This window comes from Oncorhynchus mykiss, chromosome 15 (genome assembly GCF_013265735.2).
Source record: "Oncorhynchus mykiss isolate Arlee chromosome 15, USDA_OmykA_1.1, whole genome shotgun sequence".
In the NCBI taxonomy this organism is placed as follows: Eukaryota; Metazoa; Chordata; class Actinopteri; order Salmoniformes; family Salmonidae; genus Oncorhynchus; species Oncorhynchus mykiss.
Window position 1 is genome coordinate 56,589,831 of NC_048579.1, and position 15,818 is coordinate 56,605,648.

Sequence of the window (15,818 nt, forward strand, 5' to 3'; positions counted from 1 at the left end):
ACACATACAGTACACACTGACTGACACACGCACATACATACAGTACACACTGACTGACACACGCACACACATACAGTACACACTGACTGACACACGCACACACATACAGTACACACTGACTGACACACACGCACACATACAGTACACACTGACTGACACACACACACACATACAGTAGACACTGACTGACACACACACACACATACAGTAGACACTGACTGACACACACACACACACACATACAGTAGACACTGACTGACACACACACACATACAGTACACACTGACTGACACACACGCACATACATACAGTACACACTGACTGACACACACACATACAGTAGACACTGACTGACACACACTCACATACATACAGTAGACACTGACTGACACACGCACACATACAGTACACACTGACTGACACACACACACATACATACAGTACACACTGACTGACACACGCACACATACAGTACACACTGACTGACACACTTGGTCACATACATATAGTACACACTGACTGACACACTTGGTCACATACATACAGTACACACTGACTGACACACTTGGTCACATACATACAGTACACACTGACTGACACACACACATACATACAGTACACACTGACTGACAGACAGACAGAAGCCCAATCTTTCATGTGAAGGTACTTGCACGTGCAAACACTCAGCTATACTTGTGAGGACTTTTTGGGGACCAACCTATTCATTCCCATTCAATATCCTATTTTCCCTAAGCCTAAAATAGCCTTTTTACAAGTTAGGACGGGCAAATTGTCCTTACTTCTCTGAATTTTAGTTGGTTTACTATTTTTGTGAGAACTTAGTTCTGTTACTCACAAGTATAGTAAAACGTTTTTATACACACACACACACACTTACTGACAGACATGTTCATAGAATTAGTCAATTCTATTACCTATTAGCATTTCTCTCTCTCCACACTCTCTCTCACACACACAGTAGTTGTGGTGACTTTTCTACTACCATAAGGCTGGTTGTTGGCCTATTATGGGCGTTGTAGTCTGCATGTTGCCATGGTGATCTCTACTCCCAGCTCTACCCTGGCACCCTGCTGCTCCTCACAAAGTTGAACCTCTCAATAGTTCATGTGTTGGAGTTGAGTTCAGACGGATTGGGTCATGCACTATGTATAGAACCGAGACAGGCTGGGCCTTCATTCACATCATGTTTACTCACGCCGTTATGCCACTCTCTCAGGACTCATCCCAAAGGGCACCCTATTCCCTATATAGTACACTACTTTAGACCAGAACCCCATGTGTTCAAACATCTAGCTCAAACTGGCGGTTTACTTGCGTCGTGTTTTGCCTTGAAAGCCTCATATAAACAACGTGGCTGTTCAAACGAAAGCAGAGCGGTGTCTTCTATGTACCCGCGGTTTATGAATGGGGCTCGTAAATCTGTACCTCCAGGACCCGCGCGCACACACACACACACACACACACACACATTTGTGGTGTAATTGTGATGAGGTGAATGCATATCACACACAGGTGAGCTGTTAAACACACATGGCTTACACTGCAGCATACGCTGGCACGCTCTTAAATAGCTGGCGCTCAGGCAGTCATTCCCGTCTCCCGTCTACACCTTAACCAATGAGAAACCACCCTACCGCACCCTGTGCCAAATGGCCAAACCATTCACACCTCGTGACCAATACCACCCCCCCCCCCCCCCCCCACCTCCACTGACCATTGGCAAGCTGGCGTCACCCCTATGACCAATAACAAATGACACACACACCCTACTGAGCATTGAGTAACCGCACACACACTCTCTGACAAATGGTGTGCAACCCGTCAACCGATGACGAACGGCGCGTATCGTATCGACCAATGTCAAACCGGGATAGACCTGAAGACGCATGAACGGCTGGCTGACAGCGAGCGTGCCTGAGCAGAGCATCATGGGTATCGTTCATAAACTCCCACAGCACGACTACACATCATGGTCACCTCTACCTATAGTGCTCCACTGTTTTAGCAGCTGCTGATTTTACTGTTGGCATGTAAACAACTCCACCCTCCTAACACACACACACACACACAATACTCTCTCACACATCTGTTTGCTCAGCTCTCCCCATCTCTGAATCTCTCACCATCCTGTAAAAGGCCACAGCAGATGCTCTGATGCAGATGCTCTGTACATGCTGTGGCGTATAGGTCACTCTGGCTACAGAGGGTAGGGTGAAGGACAGACTGGGCTTGCCAGAGGGAAAGTATGGGGTTAGAGGGAGGGACAGATGTAGGCATGAGGGGTGAGGCCAGGTTTGGGATGATGAGTATACTTTGGTAGAGGCCTGGTTTGGGTGAGGGGGAGGACTGGCTTGGATGTGGGAGTGGCCTTTGAGAGTGTAAGAGTGAGGTGTGAGATGTTCAGTGGCCAGAACTGGTTTGGGCGAGGACTGAAAGTGCTCAGAGATGAGGAAAGGTCAGATGTCATTGTAGAGTTTGGAGACTCAAAGCAGTGTGGGTATGCAGCAGGACAGTAGTCAGTGGAATAATAGCAGTCTTTTGATTGGTTGGAAAGTTAAACCCCGAGAGCAGGAAGTGACACGGTGCAAACAGGAAGTGTGAGGGAGCCCAGTGATGTTTTTCCAGGCTGCCCCACCCGTGTTCCATTCCCTCGCGCCCTGTGGCACGGAGCCAGAACAGAGGAAGGATGAAGGAAAGGGAGAGAGGAGGGATGGGGAAGGGTACAGGGGACTGGGATTTATCATGTTGCTTTGCCCTGTCAGATCAGTGTTCATGGAAGTTAGGAGATGAGTAAGGGAAGCCGGTTTAGTTCAGAATACAACACACTGTTAGTGTAGAGTTCCTGTACTTATTGGCCTTCTACAGTGTGTTCCTACCAGTCCACGCTAACAGCGACTGGCTGTTTTCAGCGTTGTGTCACGTTGACTTGTTTGTGCATTAGCCCCCTTGTCAGCTAGCTCGACCTGGAGTGAACCTGCTGGAGAGAGAGATGCATGTAGGGAGGGAGAGAGAGAGGGAATGTTTCGGGATATTGGAGTTACTACTGTCTAGCAGCAAACAGACAGCAATCAAAGAGCTGTATTCATGTTGGACTGCTAAAATTGGAGACGTCTCTTGACTGATTTCAGTGAGTGAAAAATGAGCCTGTGCAAACCTCTACTCTCTATCAGTCTATTTGACGTTTCTTATTTCTCCTACCTTGCTCGCTCTTTCTCCCCATTTCTCATTCTCAATTTTCTCCCTTTCATCCCTCGTCTCTGGAGACACTTTCTGGTATCTTGACCTCTGAAGTGTGTTCCATCTTGAGTGTCCTCAATCGAAACCCCCCAAAACCCACATTGACAGTTCCTTCTAGCCTTTGCTGATTCATAGATTGAGGACTGTTGACAGGCTGAACTCTATCTTCCTCCTAGATTGAAGAGGTGATGTTTCCCCAGCTTTGAAGGACTTATCTGTCCTTTTCCAGTCAGGCAGGTGTTAACAGAGTGCCGTGGAGGGGCCATTGATTTGATGTGTGTATGACTGGCCCTCTTATGACCAGGGCTGAGGGGCCGTCGGAGAGAGGGGAGACTGTCGATATACGCCTTTGTATGTCTCCTCCATCAACAGGAGATCAATCCATACTCCTTCCTCTCTTTACCTCTCTTGCTTTGCACGCCTTTGGTCAGTACAGATACACACACACACACACACACACACACACACACACACACACACACACACACCTTTATTTCCCTTGGTTATCTTAGTCAGAAAGGTTTATGTTGATCATATTAAGGCAGCATATGACAGCACACAGGAACTGTAGAAGATGGGGACCAGCAAGACTAGATAATAAATGCTGAAGTCCACTAGACTGTGTTGTATCGGTGTGTGTGTGTTTGTCCAGGGGACTTAGAGGTGGTGCTCTATCTCTGTGATGGGCCCCACACTCCTAGTATGTCAGGGTCACAGACCGATAGCAACAGCAGCATAGTGTTGGGGCATAGCAACAGTGCACTATAGTGTTGGGCCGTAGCGACAGTGCATTATAGTGTTGGGCCGTAGCGACAGTGCTCTATAGTGTTGAGGCGTAGCGACAGTGCTCTATAGTGTTGGGCCGTAGCGACAGTGCACTATAGTGTTGAGGCGTAGCGACAGTGCTCTATAGTGTTGAGGCGTAGCGACAGTGCTCTATAGTGTTGAGGCGTAGCGACAGTGCTCTATAGTGTTTGGGCGTAGCGACAGTGCTCTATAGTGTTTGGGCGTAGCGACAGTGCTCTATAGTGTTGAGGCGTAGCGACAGTGCTCTAGTGTTGAGGCGTAGCGACAGTGCACTATAGTGTTGGGCCGTAGCGACAGTGCTCTATAGTGTTGAGGTGTAGCGACAGTGCTCTATAGTGTTGAGGCGTAGCGACAGTGCTCTATAGTGTTGGGGCGTAGCGACAGTGCTCTATAGTGTTTGGCCGTAGCGACAGTGCTCTATGGTGTTGGGGCGTAGCGACAGCGCACTATAGTGTTGGGGCGTAGCGACAGTGCTCTATAGTGTTGGGGCGTAGCAACAGTGCTCTATAGTGTTGGGGCGTAGCAACAGTGTTGAAGCGTAGCGACAGTGCTCTATAGTGTTGGGGCGTAGCAACAGTGTTGAGGCGTAGTGACAGTGCTCTATAGTGTTGGGGCGTAGCAACAGTGCTCTATAGTGTTGGGGCGTAGCGACAGTGCTCTATAGTGTTGGGGCGTAGCAACAGTGCTCTATAGTGTTGGGGCGTAGCAACAGTGTTGAGGTGTAGCGACAGTGCATTATAGTGTTGGGCCGTAGCGACAGTGCTCTATAGTGTTGGGGCGTAGCAACAGTGCTCTATAGTATTGGGCCGTAGCGACAGTGCTCTATAGTGTTGGGGCGTAGCAATAGTGTTGAGGCGTAGCGACAGTGCATTATAGTGTTGGGCCGTAGCGACAGTGCTCTATAGTGTTGGGCCGTAGCGACAGTGCTCTATAGTGTTGGGCTGTAGCGACAGTGCTCTATAGTGTTGGACCGTAGCGACAGTGCTCTATAGTGTTGGACCGTAGCGACAGTGCTCTATAGTGTTGGGCCGTAGCGACAGTGCTCTATAGTGTTGGGCCGTAGCGACAGTGCTCTATAGTGTTGGGGCATAACGACAGTGCTCTATAGTGTTGGGCCGTAGCGACAGTGCTCTATAGTGTTGGGCCGTAGCGACAGTGCACTATAGTGTTGGGCCGTAGTGACAGTGCACTATAGTGTTGGGCCATAGCAACAGTGTTGAGGCGTAGCGACAGTGCTCTATAGTGTTGGGCCGTAGCAACAGTGTTGAGGCGTAGCGACAGTGCTCTATAGTGTTGGCCCGTAGCGACAGTGCTCTATAGTGTTGGGGCGTAGCGACAGTGCTCTATAGTGTTGGGGCGTAGCAACAGTGCTCTATAGTGTTGGGGCGTAGCAACAGTGCTCTATAGTGTTGGGGCGTAGCAACAGTGCTCTATAGTGTTGGGGCGTAGTGACAGTGCTCTATAGTGTTTGGGCGTAGCGACCGTGCTCTATAGTGTTGGGGCGTAGCGACAGTGCTCTATAGTGTTGGGGCGTAGCGACAGTGCTCTATAGTGTTGGGGCGTAGTGACAGTGCTCTATAGTGTTGGGGCATAGCAACAGTGTTGAGGCGTAGTGACAGTGCATTATAGTGTTGGGCCGTAGCGACAGTGCTCTATAGTGTTGGGGCGTAGCAACAGTGCTCTATAGTGTTGGGGCGTAGCAACAGTGCTCTATAGGGTTGGGGCGTAGCAACAGTGCTCTATAGTATTGGGCCGTAGCGACAGTGCACTATAGTGTTGGGCCGTAGCGACAGTGCTCTATAGTGTTTGGCCATAGCGACAGTACTCTATAGTGTTTGGCCATAGCGACAGTACTCTATAGTGTTTGGCCGTAGCGACAGTGCTCTATAGTGTTTGGCCATAGCGACAGTACTCTATAGTGTTTGGCCATAGCGACAGTACTCTATAGTGTTTGGCCATAGCGACAGTACTCTATAGTGTTTGGCCATAGCGACAGTGCTCTATAGTGTTTGGCCATACCGACAGTGCTCTATAGTGTTTGGCCATAGCGACAGTGCTCTATAGCGTTTGGCCATACCGACAGTACTCTATAGTGTTTGGCCATAGCGACAGTGCTCTATAGTGTTTGGCCATAGCGACAGTACTCTATAGTGTTTGGCCATAGCGACAGTACTCTATAGTGTTTGGCCATAGCGACAGTACTCTATAGTGTTTGGCCATAGCGACAGTACTCTATAGTGTTTGGCCATAGCGACAGTGCTCTATAGTGTTTGGCCATAGTGACAGTGCTCTATAGTGTTTGGCCATACCGACAGTGCTCTATAGTGTTTGGCCATACCGACAGTACTCTATAGTGTTTGGCCATAGCGACAGTACTCTATAGTGTTTGGCCATAGCGACAGTGCTCTATAGTGTTTGGCCATAGTGACAGTGCTCTATAGTGTTTGGCCATACCGACAGTACTCTATAGTGTTTGGCCATAGCGACAGTGCTCTATAGTGTTGAGGCGTAGCGACAGTGCTCTATAGTGTTGGGCCCAATAACTCAATGCCTTAGGAGGGCTGCACACACACTCTTGCACAGCTTTATTTGTTGTTCCTGCAGAGTTAAAGAAAAGTGTGTGTGTGTGTGTGTGTGTGTGTGTGTCTTTGTGGGGAAATGTCATTAGGATAAAGAATGACACTGGCTGCCCCATTACAGCTTGCAATGCAGACTGCACACTGTCCTTGGGTTGAGGGTGTGTGTACATGTGTGTCTGCGTGCAGGTTCCCACCTTTGTGCATGTATGAGTCATCTCTTTGCAAGGTCAATAAAATGCGTCATTGATGTATGATCTTCTGTAACTGAATGGCCTCACGTTATATTGCCATGGTTTTCTCATGCAGAGGGTGAAAAGCATTCATTCTGGAGAAATTAATTTCTGGAGAATACATAACAGGAAAGAAAAGAGTTGAAGTATGTCTGATGCAGGGAAAATAATTTAAAAACATTGAATAATGAAGTAAGCCTTATGCGACATCATTACGCGTTTGTTTGCCTGAATTGGCAGGTTTAACGCAGCAGACATGCTTCTGGGAGAGCACCATGGTTATCTTCTGATTAACCATCATAAACAGAAAGAAGAGTGCAGGAAATTAGTGGAGGTAGAAAGAGGGGAAGATATCGAGAGTGTTATGGAGAGAGGGAGCCAAAGGCAGAGACGGAGGGAGATGGGGAGACGGAGGGGGAGGGAGATGGGGAGACGGAGGGGGAGACATGGGGAGAGACACCGAGACGGGGGGAGATGGGGAGACGGTGGGGGAGGGAGATGGGGAGGGGGAGACATGGGGAGACTCAGACACACACAGAGAGAGACAACTACTGATCATCACATACAGCTGGTTTTTACTCCCCCTGTATTTTCCCGTTCTGTTCATGTACCAGGCTTCAGAGTGACGGTGGAGCAGGGCGTCGTTACTAAGCAGGGAGCAACGGAGAAAGAGAGGGGGAGAAAAACAGAGGGAGAGGAGAGATTGAGGCAGAGGGGGGAGAGCGAGGCTGTCCGTGAATGAGGATGTACTCCCATTAAATCAATTTGGAAGGAGAGATCGAGGGTGGGAACAAGAGAGGAACAGCGAGATGGGGAGAGAGCAGTGCACAGGGAGAGAGGGAGAAGTGAGAGAGTAATAAACAGGGCGAGAGAACAATGAGAGTTGGGTGGACTGACTGCCTTACCCCAGTGAGCTAGCTAGCTGTGGATGTGAGCAGAGTGGCGTGTCTTTGGAGCAGGGATACTGCTGCTATTGATCCAAACCACCTTCCTCTGTTCTGCCAGCCAGGTGAACTCCTACAGCACAGCTCTCTGAACAGAGAGGGAGAGCAACAGAGAGAGATCTGACAGTCTCCTTCCTGTGTTCTTGAGAACTGGGTGCGTGTTCAACTCTATTGCCTCTGCCGAACAAGATAAGTGTGTGTTCTGTGTGTGGGAGCACCGACTAGGGAAAAAGAACACACCCTCTCTCTCCGCTGAACCTGAGAGTCTCAGAAGAGCAGCTAACGGCAGCTAACAAACCAACGACCTCCAGCTCCCAGCCGTCGGGTTGAGATGACATTGTGTGTGATAGCGGTGGTCTGGGTATTAATGGATCTGTGAGAGCGGTGGTCTGGGTATTAATGGATCTGTGAGAGCAGTGGTCTGCTTTACCTGGACCTGTGAGAGCTGTGGTCTGGGTATTAATGGATCTGTGAGAGCAGTGGTCTGGGTAATAATGGATCTGTGAGAGCGGTGGTCTGGTATTGCTGGACCTGTGAGAGCGGTGGTCTGGTATTACTGGACCTGTGAGAGCGGTGGTCTGGTATTACTGGACATGTGAGAGCGGTGGTCTGGTATTACTGGACCTGTGAGAGCGGTGGTCTGGTATTACTGGACCTGTGAGAGCGGTGGTCTGGTATTACTGGACCTGTGAGAGCGGTGGTCTGGTATTACTGGACCTGTGAGAGCGGTGGTCTGCTTTACCTGGACCTGTGAGAGCGGTGGTCTGGTATTACTGGACCTGTGAGAGCGGTGGTCTGGTATTACTGGATCTGTGAGAGCGGTGGTCTGGGTATTAATGGATCTGTGAGAGCGGTGGTCTGGGTATTAATGGATCTGTGAGAGCGGTGGTCTGGGTATTGCTGGACCTGTGAGAGCGGTGGTCTGGTATTACTGGACCTGTGAGAGCGGTGGTCTGGTATTACTGGACCTGTGAGAGCGGTGGTCTGGTATTACTGGACCTGTGAGAGCGGTGGTCTGGTATTACTGGACCAGTGAGAGCGGTGGTCTGGTATTACTGGACCTGTGAGAGCGGTGGTCTGGTATTACTGGACCTGTGAGAGCGGTGGTCTGGTATTACTGGACCTGTGAGAGCGGTGGTCTGGTATTACTGGACATATGAGAACCGTAGGAGGATGGGAGGCGATCATCTACCTGGACAGGAACAACCGCTGACCCCTGGAGAGAGAGGAGAGGAAGAGCAGTGATGCAGACTGCCTTCAGTGTCTTAGAACAGACTGCCTCTCTAGGTCGACCTAAATGTGACTGTCATAGATATTCACATGTAGCAGGGTAGGAGAGAAAGTGTGTGTGAGTGCTAGGGACGTGCATGTGTGATCGCGTAAGGGAGTGTTGAGGGCTTGCTGCTGGTGTTGAGAGTGACTGAGGAGAGAGGGAGGCTGGATCGGAGCAGAGAGGAAAAAGGCTTAGGGATGACTGGGTGGAACTGGAGGCTAAAGCTAACCTTGGAATCATCCTTGGAACCTTGAGGGGCTGCCGCCACTACTCCACCCCAAAGAGAGGAACTAGGACTGGGGAAAGATCCGGGCTCTGTGGACCCTAAACCTGGTGCCTGGGAATAAGATGGGCTTGACTTTTAAGACATTGGGATGATGTCAGAGGACCCTGTGAGGGATGAGGTTGTCGGGAGGGCGAGAGTGGGCTCCCCACGCCTGGTGTACATGGTTGGCCCCTCCCCACTATGAGCATGCAGGTGCTTCACATGGTCAGGGAGCTGGTGTCTCCCTCCCGACGCAGAGCAGCCGCCAGATACGGAGGTGTGTGTTTCAAGTTTTATTGTCTCATGGACAAGTACAGTGAAATGCCTTTCTTTCTTTTGTGTGTGTGCGTCTGTCTGAGTGTGTCTGTCTCTGTGTGTATCTGACTGTGTTGTACATTAGCTGTACTGTGTCCCTCAAAATGAATGCCATTAACTTCTGACAAATCCCTTGTGTGTCTGTGTTTGAGAGAGTTGGTTGTGATGTGGGTTATTTTAAAGACATCTAGGCCTCAAGCATCTCCTTAACAAAGGCTGCCTCTATTCTCTTAGTCCTGTGTATCGAAGCTCTATTCTCTTAGCCCTGCGTATCGAAACTCTATTCTCTTAGCCCTGCGTATCGAAGCTCTATTCTCTTAGTCCTGTGTATCTAAGCTCTATTCTCTTAGTCCTGTGTATCGAAGCTCTATTCTCTTAGCCCTGCGTATCGAAGCTCTATTCTCTTAGCCCTGTGTATCGAAGCTCTATTCTCTTAGCCCTGCGTATCTAAGCTCTATTCTCTTAGTCCTGTGTATCTAAGCTCTATTATCTTAGTCCTGTGTATCTAAGCTCTATTCTCTTAGTCCTGTGTATCTAAGATCTATTCTCTTAGCCCTGTGTATCGAAGCTCTATTCTCTTAGCCCTGCGTATCGAAGCTCTATTCTCTTAGCCCTGTGTATCGAAGCTCTATTCTCTTAGTCCTGTGTATCTAAGCTCTATTCTCTTAGCCCTGTGTATCGAAGCTCTATTCTCTTAGCCCTGCGTATCGAAGCTCTATTCTCTTAGCCCTGCGTATCGAAGCTCTATTCTCTTAGCCCTGCGTATCGAAGCTCTATTCTCTTAGTCCTGTGTATCTAAGCTCTATTCTCTTAGTCCTGTGTATCTAAGCTCTATTCTCTTAGCCCTGCGTATCTAAGCTCTATTCTCTTAGTCCTGTGTATCTAAGCTCTATTCTCTTAGCCCTGCGTATCGAAGCTCTATTCTCTTAGCCCTGCGTATCGAAGCTCTATTCTCTTAGTCCTGTGTATCTAAGCTCTATTCTCTTAGTCATGTGTATCTAAGCTCTATTCTCTTAGCCCTGTGTATCGAAGCTCTATTCTCTTAGCCCTGCGTATCGAAGCTCTATTCTCTTAGCCCTGCGTATCGAAGCTCTATTCTCTTAGCCCTGCGTATCGAAGCTCTATTCTCTTAGCCCTGTGTATCGAAGCTCTATTCTCTTAGCCCTGTGTATCGAAGCTCTATTCTCTTAGCCCTGCGTATCGAAACTCTATTCTCTTAGCCCTGCGTATCGAAGCTCTATTCTCTTAGTCCTGTGTATCTAAGCTCTATTCTCTTAGTCCTGTGTATCGAAGCTCTATTCTCTTAGCCCTGCGTATCGAAGCTCTATTCTCTTAGCCCTGTGTATCGAAGCTCTATTCTCTTAGCCCTGCGTATCTAAGCTCTATTCTCTTAGTCCTGTGTATCTAAGCTCTATTCTCTTAGTCCTGTGTATCTAAGCTCTATTCTCTTAGTCCTGTGTATCTAAGATCTATTCTCTTAGCCCTGTGTATCGAAGCTCTATTCTCTTAGTCCTGTGTATCGAAGCTCTATTCTCTTAGTCCTGTGTATCTAAGCTCTATTCTCTTAGCCCTGTGTATCGAAGCTCTATTCTCTTAGCCCTGCGTATCGAAGCTCTATTCTCTTAGCCCTGCGTATCGAAGCTCTATTCTCTTAGCCCTGTGTATCGAAGCTCTATTCTCTTAGTCCTGTGTATCTAAGCTCTATTCTCTTAGTCCTGTGTATCTAAGCTCTATTCTCTTAGCCCTGTGTATCGAAGCTCTATTCTCTTAGCCCTGCGTATCGAAGCTCTATTCTCTTAGCCCTGCGTATCGAAGCTCTATTCTCTTAGCCCTGCGTATCGAAGCTCTATTCTCTTAGTCCTGTGTATCTAAGCTCTATTCTCTTAGTCCTGTGTATCTAAGCTCTATTCTCTTAGCCCTGCGTATCTAAGCTCTATTCTCTTAGTCCTGTGTATCTAAGCTCTATTCTCTTAGCCCTGCATATCGAAGCTCTATTCTCTTAGCCCTGCGTATCGAAGCTCTATTCTCTTAGTCCTGTGTATCTAAGCTCTATTCTCTTAGTCATGTGTATCTAAGCTCTATTCTCTTAGCCCTGTGTATCGAAGCTCTATTCTCTTAGCCCTGCGTATCGAAGCTCTATTCTCTTAGCCCTGCGTATCGAAGCTCTATTCTCTTAGTCCTGTGTATCTAAGCTCTATTCTCTTAGTCCTGTGTATCTAAGCTCTATTCTCTTAGCCCTGTGTATCGAAGCTCTATTCTCTTAGCCCTGCGTATCGAAGCTCTATTCTCTTAGCCCTGTGTATCTAAGCTCTATTCTCTTAGCCCTGCGTATCGAAGCTCTATTCTCTTAGCCCTGTGTATCTAAGCTCTATTCTCTTAGCCCTGTGTATCTACACTTCTCACCTCACTGCTTGTTAATGGTGAATTCTGTGTGCGCGTACCCATGTGTGTATGTTTGTAACATGTATGAATGAATATGTGTCAGTCCCTCCAGGATTTTTGATTTAACCATTTAGGCAAGGCAAGCAAATTAAGAACAAATTCTTATTTACAATGACGGCCTTACCCCGACCAAACCCTAACCCGGACAATGCTGTGCCACCCTATGGGACTCCCAATCACGGCCAGTTGTGATACAGCCATGTTATCGAACCAGGTTCTCTAGCAATGAGATGCAGTGCCTTAGACCGCTGCACCACTCAGGATTTCACAGGGATTTTTTTGTGTGATATTTGCAGTGCAATTTGGACATTTTGGTTGGCAATGCTGTGATTTTGTAGCGAAATTGCGCTGACGGGGGATACAGTTAATGTGTGTCTTGATTTAACCATATTTATGTGCTAATTGGTTGAAATTGTGAGCCCTCTTTTTGTGCTGTGGTGATGGGTCAGTGTTATGCGATAATATTGCGAGGATTTGGCTGTTTTATGCGGAAATAGTGCAGCCATTGGTCAAATTTGCAAGACCATAATAATATGCCGTGAATTCTTGATTTTTGCGCACAAAAAAAGTGAATCCTGAAAGGAACTGGTTTGTGTGTGTCTCAACATATTGACCTGGATAATAACTCTAACATGTCCCATTCCCTGTGTAGCAGCATGTTGTCACTGTGCTGCAGGCAGGAGCAGTAGAACAGAGCTGGTGTTGTGGAGAGTTGAGCTTCTCATCGATCTGTGATGCCCACTACAAAGGGCACATTGAGTTTAGGGCCCTCCTCCTTCCATCTCACTGCCATTTTAATCTCTGGCCATCGACCCTGCGGAGAAATTATCAACACACACAAACATACACAGGTGCACACACTAATATGTACACACTTCGCTTTAGTCTGACTAACACACACACACACACCACAGAGCTGCTGAGACAGTCAGGTGTTGTCTGCAGTGGGTTATCTCATCCCCCCAGACAGTAGCAGTAGCCTTGGTTGTTAGGTAGTGTTCTGTGGTAAAGGTGCTGTCTGTCAGTGGGTTATCTGCTGAGGTGTGGGGTTGATGAGAGAGAGGGAGTGTGGTGAGAGAGAGGGAGTGTGGTGAGAGAGAGGGAGTGTGGTGAGAGAGAGGGAGTGTGGTGAGAGAGAGGGAGTGTGGTGAGAGAGAGGGAGGGAGTGTGGTGAGAGAGAGGGAGGGAGTGTGGTGAGAGAGAGGGAGGGAGTGTGGTGAGAGGGAGAGAGGGAGAGAGGGAGTGTGGTGAGAGGGAGTGTGGAGAGAGGGAGTGTGGTGAGAGGGAGAGAGGGAGTGTGGTGAGAGGGAGTGTGGAGAGAGGGAGTGTGGAGAGAGGGAGTGTGGAGAGAGGGAGTATGGTGAGAGGGAGAGAGGGAGTGTGGTGAGAGAGAGGGGGAGTGTGGAGAGAGAGGGAGTGTGGTGAGAGAGAGGGAGTGTGGTGAGAGGGAGGGAGTGTGGTGAGAGGGAGGGAGTGTGGTGAGAGGGAGGGAGTGTGGTGAGAGGGAGGGAGTGTGGTGAGAGGGAGGGAGTGTGGTGAGAGGGAGGGAGTGTGGTGAGAGGGAGGGAGTGTGGTGAGAGGGAGGGAGGGAGGGAGTGTGGTGAGAGGGAGGGAGTGTGGTGAGAGGGAGGGAGGGAGTGTGGTGAGAGGGAGGGAGGGAGGGAGTGTGGTGAGAGGGAGGGAGGGAGGGAGTGTGGTGAGAGGGAGGGAGGGAGGGAGTGTGGTGAGAGAGAGGGAGGGAGTGTGGTGAGAGAGAGGGAGGGAGTGTGGTGAGAGAGAGGGAGGGAGTGTGGTGAGAGAGAGGGAGGGAGTGTGGTGAGAGGGAGGGAGGGAGTGTGGTGAGAGGGAGGGAGGGAGTGTGGTGAGAGGGAGGGAGGGAGTGTGGTGAGAGGGAGGGAGGGAGGGAGTGTGGTGAGAGGGAGGGAGGGAGGGAGTGTGGTGAGAGGGAGGGAGGGAGGGAGGGAGTGTGGTGAGATGGAGGGAGCGTGGTGAGAGGGATGGAGGGAGCGTGGTGAGAGGGATGGAGGGAGCGTGGTGAGAGGGAGGGAGGGAGCGTGGTGAGAGGGAGGGAGGGAGCGTGGTGAGAGTGAGGCAGGGAGCGTGGTGAGAGTGAGGCAGGGAGCGTGGTGAGAGTGAGGCAGGGAGCGTGGTGAGAGGGAGGCATGGAGCGTGGTGAGAGGGAGGCAGGGAGCGTGGTGAGAGGGAGGCAGGGAGCGTGGTGAGAGGGAGGCAGGGAGCGTGGTGAGAGGGAGGCAGGGAGCGTGGTGAGAGGGAGGCAGGGAGCGTGGTGAGAGGGAGGCAGGGAGCGTGGTGCGAGAGAGCGAGAGGGAGCGTGGTGCGAGAGAGAGCGAGAGGGAGCGTGGTGCGAGAGAGAGCGAGAGGGAGCGTGGTGCGAGAGAGAGCGAGAGGGAGCGTGGTGCGAGAGGGAGCGTGGTGCGAGAGGGAGCGTGGTGCGAGAGAGAGCGAGAGGGAGCGTGGTGCGAGAGAGAGCGAGAGGGAGCGTGGTGCGAGAGAGAGCGAGAGGGAGCGTGGTGCGAGAGGGAGCGTGGTGTGAGAGAGAGAGGGAGCGTGGTGTGAGAGAGAGAGGGAGCGTGGCGTGAGAGAGAGGGAGCGTGGTGAGATGGAGCGTGGTGAGAGAGGGAGCGTGGTGAGAGGGAGCGTGGTGAGAGGGAGCGTGGTGAGAGGGAGCGTGGTGAGGGGGAGCATTGTGAGAGAGAGGGAGCGTGGTGAGAGAGAGAGAGGGAGAGAGGGGGCGTGGTGAGAGAGGGAGAGGGGGAGCGTGGTGAGAGAGAGGGAGAGAGGGGGCGTGGTGAGAGAGGGAGAGGGGGAGCGTAGCGAGGGAGCGTGGAGAGGGAGAGAGGGCGTGGTGAGAGGGAGCGTGGTGAGAGAGAGGGAGAGAGGGAGCGTGGTGAGAGCGAGAGAGGGAGAGAGGGAGCGTGGTGGGAGAGAGGGAGCGTGGTGAGAGAGAGGGAGAGAGGGGGCGTGGTGAGAGAGGGGGAGCGTGGCGAGGGGGCGTGGTGAGAGAGGGAGCGTGGTGAGAGAGAGGGAGAGCGGGGGCGTGGTGAGAGAGAGAGGGAGAGGGGGAGCGTGGTGAGAGAGAGGGAGAGGGGGAGCGTGGTGAGAGAGAGGGAGAGGGAGCGTGGTGAGAGAGAGGGAGAGAGGGGGCGTGGTGAGAGAGGGAGAGGGGGAGCGTGGCGAGGGGGAGAGGGAGCGTGGAGAGGGGGAGAGGGAGCGTGGAGAGGGAGAGAGGGGGCGTGGTGAGAGAGAGAGGGAGCGTGGTGAGAGAGAGGGAGAGAGGGGCGTGGTGAGAGGGAGAGGGGGGGCGTGGTGAGAGAGAGGGAGAGGGGGAGCGTGGTGAGAGGGAGGCAGGGAGCGTGGTGAGAGAGGCAGGGAGCGTGGTGAGAGAGAGAGGCAGGGAGCGTGGTGAGAGAGAGGCAGGGAGCGTGGTGAGAGAGAGGCAGGGAGCGTGGTGAGAGGGGGGAGGGGAGTGTGGTGAGAGGGATGGAGGGAGCGTGGTGAGAGGGAGGGAGGGAGCGTGGTGAGAGAGAGGGAGGGAGCGTGGTGAGAGAGAGAGAGGCAGGGAGCGTGGTGAGAGGGAGGGAGGGAGCGTGGTGAGAGGGAGGGAGGGAGGGAGCGTGGTGGGAGGGAGGGAGCGTGGTGAGAGGGAGGGAGGGAGCGTGGTGAGAGGGAGGGAGGGAGCGTGGT

At 51.1% G+C, this 15,818-nt stretch overlaps 1 protein-coding gene across 2 annotated transcripts in view; it reads left to right on the top strand.

Annotated features, from left to right (window-relative positions):
• Positions 1–15,818, top strand: part of LOC110490363 (USP6 N-terminal-like protein) — a 91,397-nt gene that overhangs the window by 29,655 nt on the left and 45,924 nt on the right. Inside the window, exon 1 of one of the 2 annotated variants that reach the window (XM_036944723.1) lies at positions 7,409–9,633. The exons of the other annotated variant lie outside the window; for it this stretch is intronic. Within the exon in view, the coding sequence (XP_036800618.1) occupies positions 9,558–9,633 (76 nt within the window). The 5' untranslated portion in view covers positions 7,409–9,557. Of the gene's footprint in view, positions 1–7,408; positions 9,634–15,818 lie in introns of those variants that run through there. 2 annotated transcript variants of the gene reach the window in all.